This window comes from Bos taurus, chromosome 9, assembly GCF_002263795.3.
Source record: "Bos taurus isolate L1 Dominette 01449 registration number 42190680 breed Hereford chromosome 9, ARS-UCD2.0, whole genome shotgun sequence".
Classification (NCBI taxonomy): Eukaryota; Metazoa; Chordata; class Mammalia; order Artiodactyla; family Bovidae; genus Bos; species Bos taurus.
The window spans coordinates 19993892-20014710 of NC_037336.1; the positions used below are offsets into that span (position 1 = coordinate 19993892).

At 35.7% G+C, this 20819-nt stretch overlaps 1 protein-coding gene across 1 annotated transcript in view; it reads left to right on the forward strand.

The window, feature by feature from the left end:
- Positions 1 to 20819, forward strand: part of BCKDHB (branched chain keto acid dehydrogenase E1 subunit beta) — a gene marked incomplete at its 5' end in the record, with an annotated part of 270674 nt that overhangs the window by 189810 nt on the left and 60045 nt on the right. Inside the window, 1 exon segment of the mRNA NM_174507.2 lies at positions 4298 to 4384. Within this exon segment, the coding sequence (NP_776932.1) occupies positions 4298 to 4384 (87 nt within the window).

Here is a 20819-nt window from a genome sequence, read left to right on the forward strand (position 1 = left end):
ATCCTGGAACACGTCTCAGTGGCAAGAAGCTGAAGAAGCAGATACTGGAAAATCCAGCCTTACGTGATCTTTCCTGGCTGAGATAGGTTTAGCATTCCTATTGAAAAGTTGTTTAAAAACTTAAATTTTTTTACCTGTGATGGATTCATTTTGATATTTGGCAAAGCTAATACAATTATGTAAAGTTTAAAAATAAAATAAAATTAAAAAAAAACAAACTTAAATTTTTTTTTTCAAGTGGAGCTTTACATTTATCTCAGAAGAAAACTTGAAACTTGAAATACCACTTTTTTTTTTGGTAAAGAAAAGGAATATTAAACCCTTATTAGTGTTTATATCTACAGTGATTTATTTTTAAAAGGTTAATGGCTATCTCCATTGAAAGCACCATATTTTTACTATCTAAGTAGGTCAGAATGCTAAATTTGGCTAGAAAAATTTCCCAGCAGTTGGATATCAGTGTGCCTTAAAGTATGAAAACGAAATGCCTGTTAAAGTTGACAGAGCGATGTAGTTTAATCAGAATATCTAGTTGAATCACCAAGCATGGAGAGAGTAACACTCTACTTTGTATATTTGCAGTGATCTCATTATTGTAATGCTAACAGTGTTAATAGTTTCTAAAATAGAAAAGAAGCTATCTTCAGAAATTTTAGTAAGTTAAAATTATGAATGATAAAAAGCACATACCAAGTTGAATTTATATTTGTTCAGTGATCATTCACTAAGTCATGTGTGACCCCATGGACTGCAGCACTCCAAGCTCCTCTGTCCTTCTCTCTCTCCCAGAGTTTGCTCAAATTCATGTCCATTGAGTCAGTGATGTTGTCTAACCATCTCATCCTCTGCTGCCCCCTTCTCCTTTTGCCTTCCATCTTTCTCAGCATCAGGGTCTTTTCCAATGAGTTGGCTCTTTACATAAGGTGGCCAAACTATTAGAGCCTCAGCTTCAGCATCAGTCCTTCCAATGAATATTCAGAGTTGATTTCCTTTAAGATTGACTGATTTGATCTCCTTGCTGTCCAAGGGACTCTCAAGAGTCTTCTCCAGCACTACAGTTTGAAAGCATCAATTCTTTGGCACTCAGCCTTCTTTATGGACCTTACAAAATCTTGGAATTCTGTTTATAGACTCAGCCTTTTATGATGGATGTTATTTTTTTGAAAATATCAATGTTTTGTCTATACTTGGGCATTTTTCAGAATTTGATGTAATTTTATTTTATACATTTTAATACTTTTCAGATACTAGATGAATTTAAGAAGCAGAAATGAAATTTAGATGCAGTCACAATTAAATAAATTAAAAGACTAAGCTCAGAGCCTAACACAGAGCAACCCCTGTGATAATCAGTGGTTTAGGGATTTTGATTATTATTTCTGACTCTTCTCTTGTTGCTGTAGCTTCTCTTTCTCACTGGTTTGGGTGCTTTGACAATTTCCATAGACTCGCAGCATTGTTAACGTTTCATTTTGTGTCTACCCTTTAAATCTTGGTGTTTTAAAAATTTCTAGAATTACTTTAAGAACTGTCAGCATAACTCCTGATTCAAGAACTTGCATTTTTATCTAACATACTTGCAGAGGTGTTGAAGAACTTCATCTTCTCTGATGCTAATAGTTGATTTCCCATTTTGTCTGGGATCCAGCTTGAAGGTCAAGAGATGGGCTGGTTATGATCTTGACATTCAACTAGTCATACAGAGCCTGGCACAGGGCTGGCTGACTCCCTGTGTTTTCACTGTGCCTCCTTCCTGGTGGAGTTTGGGATCTCAGGGTTCGCTTGTATCTGAAGCTATTCCTAAGATAACATAAAAATATTATTTTTTTGAGATTATGACTGTAACGTCACATGTATTTGTTACCTTCAGCATCAATTCGAAAGATCTTTCCTTTTGTTTTTATTTATTTTAGACTTATTGAGAATATTTTCAATAACATAAATATACTTTTCACAGAAAGTAAAAAAGAAAAGCAAAAGTTTTTTTCCCCACAATCCCTTCACTGTCAGTTTGCAGGATAAACAAGTTTTGATAGTTCGGAATAAATTCTTCTAGACTATTTATACATGTTGGCTCAATGTGTATGGCTATGTTTACTGGTGTCCCCACCATTGAGGTGGTGGTTTTTCAGAAAAATGAGATGATGTTCTTCTGCAATTTGCTTATTTTATCAACTAGCTTATCACAGGCACTGTTGCATGCCCTCAGTCTTTTTCAAGAGTATATAATACTCTGCTGTATTGATGTATCTTGGTTTATTTAGCTTTTCTCCTGTTGATAGAGTTTATCTGCCTACACATCATGTTTCACGAATGCCACAGGTTGGAAACTTCTATCTTGAGTACGTGTGTGTGTGTTTAGTGTCCCCACTACCTTCTGCAGGCTAGAGGAAGGGTAAGCCACTGGCCTTGGCTGCCTACTAGCCTTTTGAGACCATCCTCAAGTTTGTCATTTGATCTTGGATAAGACTCAGTTCACATAAAAAATACCAGCTCTGTTGTATGAGGTTTGAACATAATTACTGCATTTTTATAGATGTTTCTCATTTCTACCCACTAGCTAGGTTGCACCATCTAGCTGAGATGGATTTTGACTGTATCATTCTTAGACGCTCTTATGTCGGCAGAGTTCTGGGTTTCAGAGCTTTAAGAAAGGTTTGATTGTCAAATCTGTTTATGGAATAGGCAATCTTTAAAGTCAGGACCTTTTTAGGAAATGCTTTGAGAATGCATTTATTTTTTTCCTGATTGTGGAGTATTTTTGGCTTTATATTTCTAACCAGGTGCTTTAAAATTTAATTTGTGCCTTTCACACTGACATAATTAATCATAGTCATAAAATTCAAAAACCAACATGTTCCAAGGTTAATATTTCATTAGTAGGCGATGGTGTTCTTTAAAGTGTTCATAAAATTTTACATTCTTCAGTCACTATTTACATAGTAGATATAGTAACTTATTTTTGTCGTGGCTACTGGCCATATCTTGGAGTTTTACATCTGCAGGCTGAAACTGCTGCATGCTCTTGAAATTCTAAACTTTAATTGCCTAGAATGAAGGAAATATTTTTAATTTATACACAGGCATACCTTGGAGATATTGAGGATTCGGTTCCAGACAGCCGAAATAAAGCAAATATTGCAATAAAGCGAGTGACATGAATGTTTTGGCTTCCTAATGCATATAAAAATTATGCTTACACTACACTGTGGTCTATAAAGTGTATAATAGCATTATGTCTAAAAAATGTATGTTATCTTAATTAAAAAAATATTGCTAAAAAAATAATGCTAACCATCATCTGACAATGTCAACTTCAGTTTGTAAAAACTGCAATTATGTGCAAAGCGCAGTAAAGTGAAGGGCACTCAAATGACCTCTGCCTGTAAGCTTTTTTGTTTGGAAGATTTTTATTTCATGTTCCTAAAATAGTAATGTAGAATTTAAAGAAGGTGATATCAACTGATTGGAAATGTAGAGGAGAAATTACAACTTCTCGTTTGTAATATGGTAATTGTGTAATGTATTTTAAGCAGTAACTTGCTGTTGATTTTAGTATTTTTTAACCTTCCGCCACCCTAGCATCCTGCTCTGATATCATAGCTCTACTTTTTGATTTATTATTGTACAGAGTATGCCATGCACAGTGGGAGAAACCACACCGAGCCGGTGTTGAGAATATGTCCTTATTGTCTGTGACATTTTCTACTTTAAAATGGACTTGTGGTCGTTAACCAAATTTCAGTGCACTTGAATGAAGAGAGTTGTAATTGCCTTTTACTTTCCTGGTGATTTCTGCTTGCTTGGTTTTCTTTAATGTCTAGTGGCTTGAGCTTTTCCTTTGTTACAGTTTTTACATGCTATTTTTATGTTTTCCTTCTCAGCACCCACACAAAAATGTCCTAAGACTACTTATATATGTGCACATATATTCCCAAATGGACAAAAAGACACTTTCATTCTTAAAGTCACATGACGAAAAGAAATGATACTCAGGAAAATGTGAAATACAATAATTCCATTTATAGCACAAAAGTACATTTTTAATGACATACATAGAATTACAAATCTCATTTTTCTTTTACCATAGGATTTTAAACTACTGAAAACTTTTTTAGCAGTGCAAAAATCAAACTGTCTGGTTGAAAGGGAGTTAACAGCTTATTTGGCATAAAATTGAAATGCTAATTTTAAATTGTTTATGGGATATAAATAATTTATTTTTATTACTTAAAACTACCATTGTATACTTGAAATATGTGTTCTCTTCAGTCTCAGACTTCCTTTTCTCTTTCAGTCTGTGATCAAAACAGGGCGACTGCTAGTAAGTCATGAGGCTCCTTTGACGGGCGGCTTTGCCTCTGAGATCAGCTCAACGGTTCAGGTAGAGTAACTTTTTGGCACTGATGTAAGCATTTGTGCAATTGCATATGTCTATTCCAAGAACAAAATTACTTATCACAATATGTAAAAGTATGCACTGTTTAGAAATGTACATTTTTGCGTTTGACTCCAGTTCACTGTCCTTCAGATAATGGTCTGATTACATCTTCTTAAAAAGAAATCTTAAAAGCTGAAAAATTCCTTAATAGGAAGAGGGAAATTTGAAATAATCTTAAGAAACTCATGTGGGTTATGTTTGCTAGGATAACCGGAAAAGCAAACTCTTAAATTTGAATGTGATGTTTCTGTTTTGATAGAACTTTTCATGATAAAGCTTATCAGGAAATAGTTTATAAGACTGATTTTAATTACCTTACAAAAAAAAATGAATCTGTCAAAAGTCAGTAATTTAAATTCAGTAAATAATTTTACAGTCAATGATTAATTTATTAATTTGATTAACTGAATTACATTATGCTATTGAACACTTATGAAATGGTTTAAAAGCCTCTTTTTAAAAAGTATTCAGTTAAGATGCTGATTATCAGGGAAAAATTCTACAAACCTCTTTAGAGGATTTTTACTTGAGACTTTCATCACATTTATATTTAGATTTGAATAAGATTATTTAAACATTTCATCTTTTACAATTTTTTAAAATAAAAAATTAAATAACTATATTTTAAGTGGAAGTTTGCATAAATTTTAAATTTAGAGTATCTTTGTAGCTGGCAAACATTTTACTTTACTGGTGGTAAGATGATTCTATTGTTGAGATACATATACATTGAAAATTCCTTTAAGAGTGTAAGTTTTAAAACCTTGATATGAAATTATGAGATATGAACCTTGATCATTTCTACTAATAAAATATCTAAGTATGAATTGACAATGTTATAAATATTTTAAAATTAGATAAAATTTAAGCATTAAAACTGGATAAAAAGAATTCATAATTATAATAAAAATTATGCTGTTATTTTTACATATTGTATATATTATCATTAACAAAATTAAGAAAATATTTGAGTTTTGTAGATTTGTTTTCTTTATTATAGAGACTACAATTTGAAGCATATTGCTTATCATTATGTAATATGAATACCTGGTATTTACTGTGAATTTTATTCATGAGTAATATAATGTACTATCTTTGGAAAGAAAAAAAAATGGGGCTTGCAAGAATGAGTCACTAACACCAAGATTCCATTTCAAGTCAAAGGCAAACTGGAAAAAGAAACTAGGATTTTCTGATTCCTGCTTAATATGTGGTCCACTAAACCCATTTGAATGAGAGGAACTGGCTGTTGCTAATGGAACCTCTGTTTGACAGCCTTGTTTCATTTTGCCCACTGAATACCATCTCAAAAATTTCACTACCATTTAAAGGTAGAAGGAAAATAAGTAGAACATAGAATTTAGAAATTATAACTAAAATCTGATTTAAGTATGCTTTTAAAATTTGAATTCCATTAATTGTTAGAAGCTGAAATAGATTGTAACATATGTTTCAGTGTGGAAAAGAATTAGAAAGATTGTCTTGCCTAGTGTCTACTGGTCTTGAAAAATATGTGGACTTGTGTTGAAGGAAAATTGTCTCTCGGGCTCCAAGAGTAAACCAGTGAATTCTAGTTTGAGGAGTATCATATTATGAGCTAAATACAGTCAGTGTAAAAAGTTAACACCAAGGTCATAAACACTGTATCAAAATCAGATCCTGAAGTTATATGATAATAATCAGTGATCAAGTTTGTGACAGAGATGATCCAGAATATGGTCATATTTTTTAGCATAATATGAAAACACCAAAACAAAGACCATACCTTGTAATACTCAGACTCCCAAAATGCCCACTGATCCTGAGTGTCTGAGGTCTGAGAAATTTTGAAGCCAAACCAACTATGTTCCTTTAACAGATGAGTGTTTGTCATTCATAGCGCTCGTGATTGAACCAATGTTAGAATTAAGTGGAAGATTTGGGTCTAGGATGGGAGTCTTGAGTAAATGTTGAGTGCACATTCTTTATTCAGAGTACCCCCCGCCCACAGGAGGAAGGTAGAAGTTCTGGATTCATTATAAAATGTTCTCTGTTTGCATGTGAGAACTTTTCCACCAACAAATCACAAAATGATTTAAGGCAACAATGTAAAAATCTGTAGAGGGATCTTCGTTTGATGTTTTGGGGAATTAAAATTGGGATTTATTAATACGAAAAAGATTTAGAAAATGTTCACAGTTGTTTTTGCCAAATTCAGATATTACTTGTACAAATGGAAAGGATAGAAAGTGAATTTTAGCAAAACATAATGAGCATAGTATCTTGGAATAGTCTGCCTGTTGTGGCTTTTGTGTGTTGACTAGAAAGAAAAGAAATGCTAAACACTTTGAGAAGGTTTAAAAAAAATTTGGTAGTAATGTCTGCATAAAATGTAGAGTAATCTGAATAATATAATCTACTTTTCAGTAATTGTTTCATGCACATATTCAAATAAATGCAGCATATCGTATTGAGCATCTTCTTCACGGAAGATCGGTCACATTCCCTATTGTAAGTGAAGCCTGTATCAAATTACCCAGTGCCTGGGTTTGTTTAAACTGAAATCACTTAAGTGTGAGGTGCAGCGGCTTTCACCACTTGGAACAGTTCATGCTTCTCTATTTCTTTTTGTTGTGTATACTTTGTAAGGTTAAAAAAGATAAAGCAGGGTTAAGATTTTGAAAGCAATTTTTGGGACACAGGGAAAAGGTACATAGAGAACTTTTCATTGTTGTCCTAGAAAAGAAGTTTGAAATTAGGGATGAGAGTGATCTGTACACGTGAGCACTAAGGATTAAAATGCTGAGTTATTCTTGTTGTATCAACAAATTTAAATTTTATGTGAAAGTGAACAAACACAAACAAAATGTACTCCCTAAGCATCGTTTTGCGGAAGAAATTTGGTAGTTCTTTAAGAGCTCATGCTTAATCTTACGAAATTGCTCTTAAAAATATATTTTGGGAGAACGATTATTAACTACAGAACTATTGTTTTAAATTCAAAACTGAGAGCACCATTTTCTATTTTCTTCAAATTTTAAATTATTTCCCATATTAAAAGTTAAAAATCTTCAAGAGAATACAGCATTTTAGACAATATTTCTTTAATTTTATAATTGGTATTTTTTGATGGAAAAATTATATCATGTTGTATAATATTGAATGTCAAGTAAAGGAAGTTTTTTGCAAGTATGGGAAGTATTGCTGGCTTTCCTACTGATGATTTTTAGCTAGATAAAATATGAAAAGAATGAACATAAAATATGTCCATATTTTATTTACGTAACTTTTCAATTTATAGCAGATGGTTCTTCTATCGTACAAGGAGTTCAGTGTACACAAATTTTCTCATGCCCGGTGCGTCTTTATTTTAAAGCCATTTATTTTATTATTTCAATAAATATTCATTGTTACCAGTCTCGGTTGGGAGTAATGTTAAAGTCACAAAAGTGTTTAGGAGACTACTTTGTATTAATTAAACCTAACATTTGAAACATATCTCTCAGTAGTTTCTTCATAAAATTTATGTAAATGCTTAGAAAAATAAAAACCAATCCATCAAAGCTGAGCACTCCTTTGCATTCCTACTGGATTAATTTGGAAGTTAACCGAAGGGCAGAACAAGCTGAGTGAGGTCTGGTGTATCTGGCTCCCTCAGGGGACGATTTCTGGGTCGGTCATCCAAGGCTTCACTGTCTCTTCCCATCTAACTTTATATTCCCATCTGTTCTCACTTTGGGGTGAGGGAACTTTCCCTTTCTTTCCTTTGACACATACCGAAACTTGGAGGAGAGCTTCTTTTAGGGAGTTACACATTCCATTCTGTACCCAGATTTGTGGAAAAGTGCAGAGACAACAGAGGTTAGCTAATTCATTGACCTCATTGTGGAGTTTGAGTGAAGATTGTGTTGTTTTGGAAAATTATGATTTAATTTGATGTGATGTTTGTATTCCTCAGCTTTATGTAATCATAGCTTAAAAAATTTTTTTTACTGTGTAGAAAAATATATTTCCCCCAATTTATATGTATCATATATCCTAGAATACAGTATTCAGAATAGGCACTATTTATCAATATTAAGACTAAATAGTTTCTGGTATTTTAATAGTTTTAAATAGTATACTTTCTTTAAGCCTTGTAGAAACCAACTTTATTATTAATTTCTAATACATTCCCATAATGATCAACTAAATCTTGACTCAGATAAGCTTGAGATAATAATACAATTTTTTTTTTCATCTCTGGATTTAGTGCTTAATAAGAGTGCCAAAAATTTTAGGGATTGGGGCTGCTTAAAGATTTGAATTTTTTTTTTTTTTAACACATGGAAGCAATAAGTCTGCAATAAAGAGTCCAATTGGAGAGGATGGTGAATTTCCATACCATTGTTCCATCCTTTCTGTACAGTCTCTATTTCTAGGATGAGAACCCAGAAATTGTGCATTACAGACATATATTTTTAAGATAATCATATTATAAATGTTTGAGAGGGCTTTTATAGGGTTTATATTAGTCCATGTAAAAGGAAGCTTTCATAATTTTCAAGTAAAGAATTTTGTCTTTCTCACTGTTTCATGTTAGAAAGGATTATGCAGAAGGATATTTTTTTCTTATAAACTTATTATTACCACCAAATTTACCAACCCTCTGGTTTAAAAACATCAATCTGAAGAAGAGGGAAAACATCCTAAGTGGTCTTGAGTTTTTTTTATCATTGTGAAAAATATGTTGAAATAAAATTACTGTGTTGATAAAGAGTCATCAGAGAAAACTGTCAAGGCAGTAATCGGATGAACAGTTAACTACACTTTCATAATCTTATTACTCTCCTTTTTCTATGAGTGATACGAAGCATTTGCCAACAACAAAAATAGCAATCAGGAAAAGTGTACTTATGTCCTAATGTCTATCTAGATGGAGCCAAAGCATCAGAATAGAGTAGTCAGATATGCAGTGACCTTCTTAAAATGGAACTTTGCCCTGAAGCCTGTTGAATGTTCAGTAAACAGCTTCTGTGGTCATAAATATAAACCAAAGACAGCCTTTCTGGGGACGTATTATGGGTGGAGCTGCTGTATCGCCATTAGAGGTTAAGCGCGTGTTTTGCTCTGTTGGTCTTCCCCCTTGCTCTGCCCACTCCTTGTCTCCTCCGGTGTCTCTTTTGCCTTTGCTCCTTAGTGCACACGTGGCCAAGCTGCTCCCATCAGCCCTCTTTCTCCTCTCCCCATTCTTCCCCGGGCGATCTCAACCATTTGCGAGGCTAGTCTTAAAACCTTCAAATCTGAAACCTTCATGATTGACTCTGCCTGTGGGGCCTTAGACTGAAAATTCCAACTTCATGCTGATTTTGGTAAGGATAAGAAATTTTTATGATAAAATGGTTTATGTGGAAAGATTTTTAACATGAGACAAGGAGAAAAGGTAGACATCAGCATATGGATATCTGCCAGTTTCTGGAAATCAGCTCATCTCAAAATGAATTCTGTTTCTTTCAATTCTTTCTGGGCCTATTAAATTGTCTTCTTATCACTGTCCCTAAGTGACTGTCACTTCTCACATTGTATCACTTTACTATGCATTATTTTCTTAACACACACATCAAAGGTTGTCCCTCATCTGTTTGAAAACCTCCAGTAGAAGTTGGCTGGCTGTAGGAATAGATCTTTAGGTCACGATCCTTATCTGCCCCAACCAACGTTTGCAGTGTTATTTCTCACATTCTTTTATGATTCTGGTACCACAGGGATCATGTTGCTGGTGAATTTGAAGTTCGTCATGTCTCATCACAGAAAGAATTTAGTGAGAGACAAAGTCCTAGGTAAGAAGTGGATTTATTTAGAGAGAACAGAATGTGGGCCATCTAGAAGGTGAAACACCTTGGGAGAAACACACCCCACAGGAAGAATGTGGGCCTTCTCAGGACAGAGAGCCTGAAATATGGTGGGGTTAGTTTTTATAGGCTGGGTAATTTCATAGGCTAATGAGTGGGAGGATTATTCCAATTATTTTGGGGATAAGGGTGGGGATTTCCAGGAATTGGGCCACTGCCCAATTTTTGGGCTTCTATGGTTCGTCTCAGAATTGGCATGGTGCTGGGTGACTATGTCACTTAGCTTATGCAATTGTATTACAATGAGCATACACTGAGGCTCAAGGTTTACTAGAAGTCGAATCTTCCACCATCTTGAACCTAGTTGATTCTAACCAGCTAGGTCTTTGTCATATCCTATAGCTATATTATTATTTTAAAGGTTGTACCCTATCCCCCTCCCTCCTATTTCAATCACAGTGGCCTGCTAGACATTTCCTGAATGATAATTTTTGCAACCAGCCTTTACTGAATCTTCTGAGCATATCCTTAATTTGGACCTTTCATTCAAGAAATAGAGTCCTTATTTTGTAGACACTTAACATTCAGCTGAAGAAATAGACACTAAACAGATAATTATACTGTGGTACTTATTAGGATAGAGAAATATTCAGAAGACTGTGCAGGGATTATAAAATACTTGATCACCCAATTTGTATGTGATGGCTAAGTTAACTTGGAGAAGTGAACATGGGTGAGGATTCAGGCAGAAGGAACAATATAAATAAGGAGGCAGGAAAAATATTTGATATTCTAGAGTTTAAAATGGTTTTGACTTGACTGAAATGTAGTATGTGATGTTTGTAGCATGAGTTAAGGATCAATAGGTAAGTGGGAAAATCTTACATGTAATACTAAGCAGCTTGTTTTTGTGTAGAGGAAATAGACATGACAGAGTAGAACCAGCCACATAGATACAAATTCCCAGTTTAAATATATCAATATATGTATGTAAAATACACCTTATAAACTTGCTGGCAAAAAGGAAGTTATACAAATTCAAAGAACAATGGTCACAATTATCATTGGTTAAGGCAAAGCGGTGTAACTGAAGGATTTTAAGTGGGAGGTTAACACAGATAGATTTACAATTTAGAAAAACCTCTGGCATTTTATGTTGAGGATGGATTGGGAGGGGTGAGACGAGAAGTCACAGAGATTGATTAGGAACCTATTTGGGTAATTTAGATGAGAGATTTAAGGGTCTTCTAAACCAAGGACACAGAAGTGAGGCTGGAGAGAAAGGTGAATTTTAGAGAGAGGAGGAGAGTATGAAAGAAAGTCTTGCTGACTGATTAAGGAGGAGTTTGGGCAAATTTTGAATGGAGGTGCCCTTTTACTAAGTCAGGGAATATCACTGGAAAAGAGATTTAAGCATATCTATCACCTGTGGAAGATGATGAATTCATTTTAGACTTGTATGCTTTGGGTCTTGGAAGCTCCAAAGAGATTCTAACATATAGGATAGGACTAAGTAACCATCTTCTTATGTTAATGGCTGAGGTCATATAGATATGGTATGATCACACAGGAAAAGGACAGTCTTAAGAAGGGGAGTTACTGAAGCAGTCCTTGCCAACATTTCTGAGCAGGGAGCGAGAGCTGTAGAGGAGGGTAAGATGGAGTGGCTAGAGAGAAGGAAGGGAAGGGGAGCGAGCCACTGCAGAAGACCAGTAGGGAGACTTTTATCATGGAACATGTGGCCAACAATATTAACTGCTTCCCAGTTTGTCAGCTAGACCGATGGTCGTACCTTGAATATGGCAACCAGAAGACACTGGTGACTTTGAAAAAAGCACATGTAGCTCCCATTGTATTTGGTCTGGTGATTAAATGGTGAAAATTAAATACAGACAACTATTTCAAGAAAGATGACTTATAGTGAAAGAGGAGGAATAAAGTTGTTAGAAATGGGCTCAGTCTCGCAATGTTATTTGCTGAGCATGGGATGCCATTTTGTCAATTCGAATCCTTTCTTGGTGTTCTCCTTAACCTCCCTTCTCCCCATCCACATCCTCTCCCTCCACCTCCATCCAGCTAGCAATCGGGTTTTCAATCTCTCGAACCTGCCCTTTGTTTTCTATTCCTCTGATAAACTATAAATGGATCAAACAAATGTCCTGTATTAATGCATATATGTGGAATCTAGGAGAATGGTATGCGTACTAAGTTGTTTCAGTCATGTCTTACTCTTTGTGACCGTATGGGCTGTAGTCCACAGGCTCCTCTGTCCATTGTTCTCCAGGCAAGAACCCTGAAGGAGGTTGCTATGGTGTAGATGATCTTATTTGCAAAACAGAATAGAGACACAGACATAGAGAACAAACGTATGGACACCAGGTAGGATGAATTGGGAGATTGGGATTGACATGTATATGCTATTGTTCAGTTCAGTACAGTTGCTCAGTCGTGTCCGACTCTTTGCAACCCCATGAATCACAGCACGCCAGGCCTCCCTGTCCATCACCAACTCCCGGAGTTCACTTAAACTCATGTCCATTAAGTTGGTGATGCCATCCAGCCATCTCATCCTCTGTTGTCCACTTCTCCTCCTGCCCCCAATCCCTCCCAGCATCAGGGTCTTTTCCAATGAGAACTCTTTGCACGAGGTGGCCAAAGTATTGGAGTTTCAGCTTTAGCATCAGTCCTTCCAATGAACACCCAGGACTGATCTCCTTTAGAATGGACTGGTTGGATCTCCTTGCAGTCCAAAGGACTCTAAGAGTCTTCTCCAACACCACAGTTCAAAAGCATCAATTCTTAGGCGCTCAGCTTTCTTCACAGTCCAACTCTCACATCCATACATGACCACTGGAAAAACCATAGCCTTGACTAGACGGACCTTTGTTGGCAAAGTAATATCGCTGCTTTTCAATATAATATCTAGGTTGGTCATAACTTTCCTTCCAAGGAGTAAGTGTCTTTTAATTTCATGGCTGCAGTCGCCATCTGCAGTGATTTTGGAGCCCCAAAAAATAAAGTCTCATACTGTTTCCACTGTTTCCCCATCTATTTCCCATGAAGTGATGGGACCAGTTGCCATGATCTTCGTTTTCTGAATGTTGAGCTTTAAGCCAACTTTTTCACTCTCCTCTTTCACTTTCAACAAGAGACTTTTTCATTCCTCTTCACTTTCTGCCATAAGGGTGGTGTCATCTGCATATCTGAGGTTATTGATATTTCTCCCGGCAATCTTGATTCCAGCTTGTGCTTCCTCCAGCCCAGCGTTTTTCATGATGTTCTCTGCATATAAGTTAAATAAGTTAAATAAGCAGGGTGACGATATACAGCCTTGACATACTCCTTTTCCTATTTGGAACCAGTCTGTTGTTCCATGTCCAGTTCTAACTTTTGCTTCCTGACCTGCGTATAGGTTTCTCAAGAGGCAGGTCAGATGGTCTGGTATTCCCTCTCTTTCAGAATTTTCCACAGTTTATTCTGATCCACACAGTCAAACGATTTGGCATAGTCAATAAAGCAGAAATAGATGTTTTTCTGGAACTCTCTTGCTTTTTTGATCATCCAACAGATGTTGGCAATTTGATCTCTGGTTCCTCTGCCTTTTCTAAAAACCAGCTTGAACATCTGGAAGTTCATGGTTCATGTACTGCTGAAATCTGGCTTGGAGAATTTTGAGCATTACTTTACTAGCATGTGAGATGAGTGCAATTGTGTGGTAGTTTGAGCATTCTTTGGCATTGCCTTTCTTTGGGATTGGAGTGAAAACTGACCTTTTTCAGTCCTGTGGCCACTGCTGAGTTTTCCAAATTTGCTGGCATATTGAGTGCAGCACTTTCACAGCATCATCTTTCAGGATTTGAAATAGCTCAACTGGAATTCCATCACCTCCAAAGCTTCATAGTGATGCTTTCTAAGGCCCACTTGTCTTCACATTCCAGGATGTCTGGCTCTAGGTCAGTGATCACACCATCGTGATTATCTTGGTCGTGAAGCTTTTTTTTTTGTACAGTACTTCTGTGTATTCTTGCCACCTCTTCTTAATATCTTCTGCTTCTGTTAGGTCCATACCATTTCTGTCCTTTATCAAGCCCATCTTTGCATGAAATGTTCCCTGGGTATCTCTGATTTTCTTGAAGAGATCTCTAGTCTTTCCCATTCTGTTGTTTTTCTCAATGTCTTTGCATTGATCGCTGAGGAAGGCTTTCTTATCTCTCCTTGCTATTCTTTGGAACTTCATTCAGATGCTTATATCTTTCCTTTTCTCTTTGCTTTTTGCTTCTCTTCTTTTCACAGCTATTTGTAAGGCCTTCTCAGACAGCCATTTTGCTTTTTTGCATTTCTTTTCCATGGGGATGGTCTTGATCCCTATCTCCTGTACGATGTCACGAACCTCTGTCCATAGTTCATCAGGCACTCTGTCTATCAGACCTAGGCCCTTAAATCTATTTCTCACTTCCACTATAAAATCATAAGAGATTTGATTCAGGTCATACCTGAATGGTCTAGTGGTTTTCCCCACTTTCTTCAATTTAAGTCTGAATTTTACAATAAGGAGTTCATGATGTTAGCCACAGTAAGCTCCCAGTCTTGTTTTTGCTGACTGTATAGAGCTTCTCCATCTTTGGCTGCTGTTGTTACTGTGTATAAAATAGATAACTAAGGAGAATCTACTGTATAGCACAGGGGACTCTACTCTGTGGGAGCTATACTAAATGGGAAGGAAATCCAAAATAAGGGGATATATGTATACATGCAGTTGGTTCACTTTGCTGTACAGCAGAAACTAACATAGTGTAGCAACTCCAATAACAATTAATTAAATAAATAGAGTGGAAAAGAAAAAGAAAAGGAAATCAAACTACAGAATTTAAGGGAAAAATGTAGAAAATAACTGATTGATATGGGCAAGAAATTTTTTGAGCAAAAAATTAAAACACGATAAGGTCAATTATATTATCACAGATTAAAGTATTTGCATAAAGTGACAAATATTTGTGTGACAAAAGCAAGCATAGTTAAAAGGAGAATGACATCTGAAGAAGTGTTGGAACATATGGCAAAAGATAAATATGTGTATTTTGATAAACATTCTTAAATATCCATAAGGAAATTAATAGCCCTGTATTTAAAGGTCAGAGACAGATTATTTTTATAACATGAAATTATACACCACTTATTATGGTTAAAAATGCAAATTTCAAAATGGGATATTACTATTCTTTGTTACCTATAAAAGCGGTAGCACTTAAACATAAATTATTTTTATTGTTGAGATGGTGCAGGGTGAATGTAGAAAGTGATGATTCATCTTTCCAGGAAATCGGTTTGGTACTGTGTATCAACCCTCTGACTTGTGAATTCTACAGCTCCTCAGTTTAGAGTTACACACAGAAATGGATAAGGGCGTTCTTCTCTGTGCCATGCATTTGATTAGTAAGATATTGGAAGCAGTTATCAATTGCAACAGGAATACAGTTGAATGAATTATTTGTTTATTTTGGTTGTGCTGGGTCTTCATTGCTTGCAGTCTTTTCTCTAGTTGCAGTGAGCAGGGGTGCTCTCTAGTTGCAGTGCGCTGGCTTCTTATTGAAGTGGCTTCTCTTGTTGCAGCGCCGGGGCCCTAGGGCCCACTGACTCCAGTAGTCGCAGCACGTGCGCTTGGTAGTTGCGGCTCCCAGGCTCCGGGACGCAGGTTCAGTAGCTGTGGCTCACGGGCTTATTGCCTCGAGGCACGTGGAATCTTCCCAGATCAGGGATCGAACTTGTATCTCGTGCTGTGGCAGGTGGATTCTTTATCACTCAGCCACCAGGGAAGCCCTAGTTGAATGAATTATACCGAACATTGTGGATCTATTAAAACCATTGAAAGAATAGTTGAAAACATTGTAGCATAATGAAAAACTCACTAGGCAAGCCTACAGGTGTTCTACTTGCCCAATTTAGTGAAAAGAAAAAAAATATACACGTATGTATGTTTAGTCGCTTACTCATGTCCGAATCTTTTGCAACCCTTTGGACTGTAGTCGGCCAGGCTCCTCTGTCCATGGGATTTTCCAGGCAAGAATACTGGAGTGGGTTGCCATTTCCTACTCCAGAGAATCTTCCTGATCCAGGGATCAAACCCCCATCTCCTATGTTTCCTGCAATGCTGGCGAATTCTCTATCCACTGAGCCTTTGGGCTTAGGAAAAAAATAAAAGTAAAAATTTCTATTATTTTTCTCATAATTTATTTTCTATGTACATATATCATAATTTATAGTATTGATAATTAAGAGCTTTCTTATAATTAGATATCTCTCTCACAAGACATGGTAAGTCTTTTAATTCTTCCTAAATTGTTTTAAATAAGAACGCTCATTTTGCTCATCAGTTCAGTTCGGCTCAGTCGTGTCCGACTCTTTGTGACCCCATGGACTGCAGCATGCCAGGCTTCCCTGTCCATCACCAACTCCCAGAGCTTGCTCATAGAGTTGATTTTTTAAATTTCATATTTCACATTGGTGTGGTTTCTTCATCATGTACATTTGAATTTTGGGACTTGTCATTCATAGTGGTAATCCTTAACTCAAGTTTGTGATGTGGGATAGTTTTAAAACCAGTGAAACCCCAGCACATAGATTTGGTTATTATCCAGGTTAGTTCTTTCCCCACATGCATGGTATATTTGATTCATTGGTCTCATTATAAAGGTGAAAGCAGCATAATTTGGGATATTCAGATTATTTCATTTTCCCAGGTTAAACAGTCAATGATACTAAAACTAACATTAATAGTATGTAATGATACCAACATTGGATCCCCTACTGATTTTTCTTCCTGTCTTTGGTATTAGCTTTATGTTGGATTGCCATCTGTCTTTTTTAAATCTTTTTGAACGTAAGCCAGTCAGAAAAAAAGATTATCCACATTCCATCTCTCTGGGTAATGATAAAGTGCTCACTTTCTCTCATACAATCCTTAATATTTTTCCAGTCAGAAGTAGTCCCCTTTGAATTCAAAGGTGCATTTACACTAAACTTCCTGCACATTTTTATCCCTTTCTTTGGAAACTCTGGTTAGTATTTTGTTGTGTCCTTTTGGTGGTGTCCTAGACCACTCCTGTCTAACCCTCTTAAGACCAACAGATCTTCCCGTTGGATGGGAAAAATTAATTCTGCTGGAATGTTTGGAAATAAATGTGTTCAACTGAAAGGTTATGTTATAAAAATATAGTCCTAAATCACGAGGTAGAAATTATTTAAAGGAATATGTGGATTCTCCAGGAACCTCAGTTTGGAAATAGCATCTCCTCAGAGAGTCCCTGGGGCCGCATCAACAGGAGCTGCGCAAGCCAGAGTCTTCCTCCATCACACGGCTCTGTCTTCCTGTCCTCGTAGCCTGAGCAATGTGTGCAGGTGTCTTGTTGATTTGTTTAGTGTCTTTCTTCCCTCCAAAGAAGGCAGCTTCATGTTTGCTCCCGTAAGCCTGGTACCTAAGAACCCTGCCTGACACCAAGCAGGTGCTCAATAAATAATTTAAATGAATTGTTTGTCCCCAGGCATCGCTGTTGTTAACAGTTCCTTTGAAGAATGATATTCTTGCTGCCTTATATTGTATATAGAAATCCTAGTTACAAAACCTGCTAGATTGAAGTGTTTTTGTTTTGTATCTCACCACTCCAATTTGTTGTCCTCTGCTCCCTGCCCCTCCACAAAAAAAAAAAAAAAAAAAAAAAAATTTGCTTTGTATTTGTTGAGTTAACCTCTGAAATAAACACTGATATTCTGAGCTGTAGAATTTCACATTTCTACTTACTGTCCTTTCGGCAGAGAGTAACTTCTTTTGAATAATCTACTGGTGCTTTTTTTCCTCCTCATAATTGTCTAGTGAGGCTAAAGGAAACACTTACTTTTAAATAGTTACCAATGAAGCTTCATAGAATGAACAGACTATTTAATGAGTAACATAGGTTCTCAGAACCTAAGGCATTACTTTCTTTTAAAATTTAGTTTTGAGATTGACATTTATACATTACTATACTTAAAATAGATAACCAGTAAGGACCTACGGGTATAGCACAAGCCGCTCTGCTCAACACACTCTAATAACCTAAATGGGAAAATAATTTATAAAAGATACATGTATATGTATAACTGAATCACTTTACTGTACACCTGAAACTAACATAACACTGTTACTCAGCTATACTCAAAAAAAAAAAAAAAGTTACTGATTTCTGTGATTTGGTACCTTTAAATTGTATTTCAGCACCTAGAGAGTTATAGTTGCCTTCAGAAGCAGTAATTCTTGAACATCTGGTTGTATTATCAAAAAGAATTACAACTGATTTAAAATAGTTCATTTTCTTATTTGGTGTCAAATAGTTTCTCACATATTAAAAAATAATTTTATCAAGTATGGCCTTGTCTTAATATTTTTCAAACTACAATAAGGTTATTTAACATTTTGTAAATGAGATGCCGCAGAGCATGTATCCATGATGTGGTCAGTCTTCTTGGTCACCTTGTACAATGTCCTAGGCAAGTACGGAGAAGCATTTTATGTCAGGCGAGAAATTTTAGGCAGGTTTTATCTGCACTGTATTCACCATCAGGGGCTGGTCAGCCTTCTGGATATAGAACTAAATTTCTCAGCTACTTTGTCAGCCTCTTGGTGGGCAGTAAAGTTGCTGCTGTTGAAAGTTCGTTTTATTTTGGTAATTTGAATAATTAAATTTATAGTTCAAATTAGTTTACTTGTTGTTACAAGGCCCGTCATCTCTTTCCATGAATGAGTTCACAGCTTGCCAAAACACGGTTGAGTTGAAAATAGACATGAAAATAGAGATTAACTACTGCTAATGAATTTTCTGCTCAATTCAAATCTAAACACTTATGAAAATTAAGACAAGTTACAATCAACACTTAACTGCCAAAACAAGCAGTTGAAAATGAAAGCTATAAACAGAAATCATGTAGTTTATAATTGTTTTGATTTGAAGAAAATCTATCAATATTAATGAAATCATTCAAGAGGTTGTTTTAATTTGCAGAAATGTCTGAAAAATTACATTTGATTGGGGAAGTGTTGAATATTTGATTATATTCTTTAAAATTACTTCGAAGAAGGGATTTTAATTTTAATTCTTGATCCATTTGAAGAGACCTACCTTCTGTTTTTAATCCTTGAAAAGATCATATAATGATGTTTACTATTAAAGATAGTTTCATATTGCAGGTGGTACCGTGAATCAATTTGTCTTTAGCAAAATGGCTGGGTGAAATGATAATTCATGTCCATACCATTAAAAGTATCTAATTATTTGTATTTTAAGAAGTGCACTGAGATGACTAACATTTCAAAATTTACATTTATAACCCACAATTATAGTTATGCCATTGTTTAAAATAAGTTCTGATTATTTCCTTTCTCTTGATAGGACTAATTCACCATCAAAATAACTACATTTTTGTGTTTCTTTCCTGGACTAATTCTTAATATGCAGCTTAGAATGCAGGTAGTATGGAATACTTGCTATGCCTGTACTGTTGAATGCTTTCTGGACCAGTCAGACAATCTGTTTTCCCTGAGATGACTTGTTATTTTAAATGTTCTAGCACCATTTTTCTCCTTTATTCTACTTGCCTTTTAAAAATAGTACCAATGGTTACTCCAATTTGTATTAACAGTTAAGAAAATTGAAGTTTAGTCTTACCTTTGCAGCTCATTATGGAAGAATCTCCAGCCTCTGCACTCTGACAATAAATTTATGCTTTCACTTTTTAACCATGAACTTTTCTGGGCATAGGTTTCTACCTCAGAGTACACGGCAGACCCAGTTGAATGTACTTTGTGAATAATATTTCAACATCACACCATCCTATACTTTATTAAAACCAGCTTTGCTGTGGCAGTTCCAAAAACATAATTCTGTTCCCTTAAAAATAATGAAGTACTATACTTGATAAAAAATAGTCTTTTATTATGATGGAATGTTTTATTATGTATGCAGCTATCAATTTACCTAATAAATAGTGTTCATTTTAATAAAATCCATGTACTTTAGAAAACTAGTGCATTGATTAACCCATATTCACACTGAGTCATGGAAGGTACAGGTGAAGCTAGAAGCCGCTTGTTGGTCTGGATGCTACCTGGGTATCTTCTTAGCCTTTCAGAGAACTACAGTATCTTCTTTCTCTCCTTTTCTTCCTTCTTGCCTCCCTCCCTCCCTTTCTTTCTCTTTGCTTTTCTTGACAGTATTCTCCATGCTGGTCTCAGCAAGCCCATGGATCTCTGCAGCAAAGTTATAATTCTGCGCTATCCTTTTAGACAAGAATCAGAAGTGCCCTGTAATACTAGAGGAAGTTAAAGGATTGAGGTTGGATGTAGGCATATATTTTCTTTTCACATGGTTGGTCAAAAATGATATTACAAAGATTATAGAATTACTTAATACCATCTGAAGAGCATTTTAAAATTTGATCATCTATCAATACAAAGAATGTGTATGTGCTTCCCACCAAAGAATATCTGATTTCACCTTTTTACTGATGGTTTCTTAAAATGGTATCGTTGAGTAAGGTGT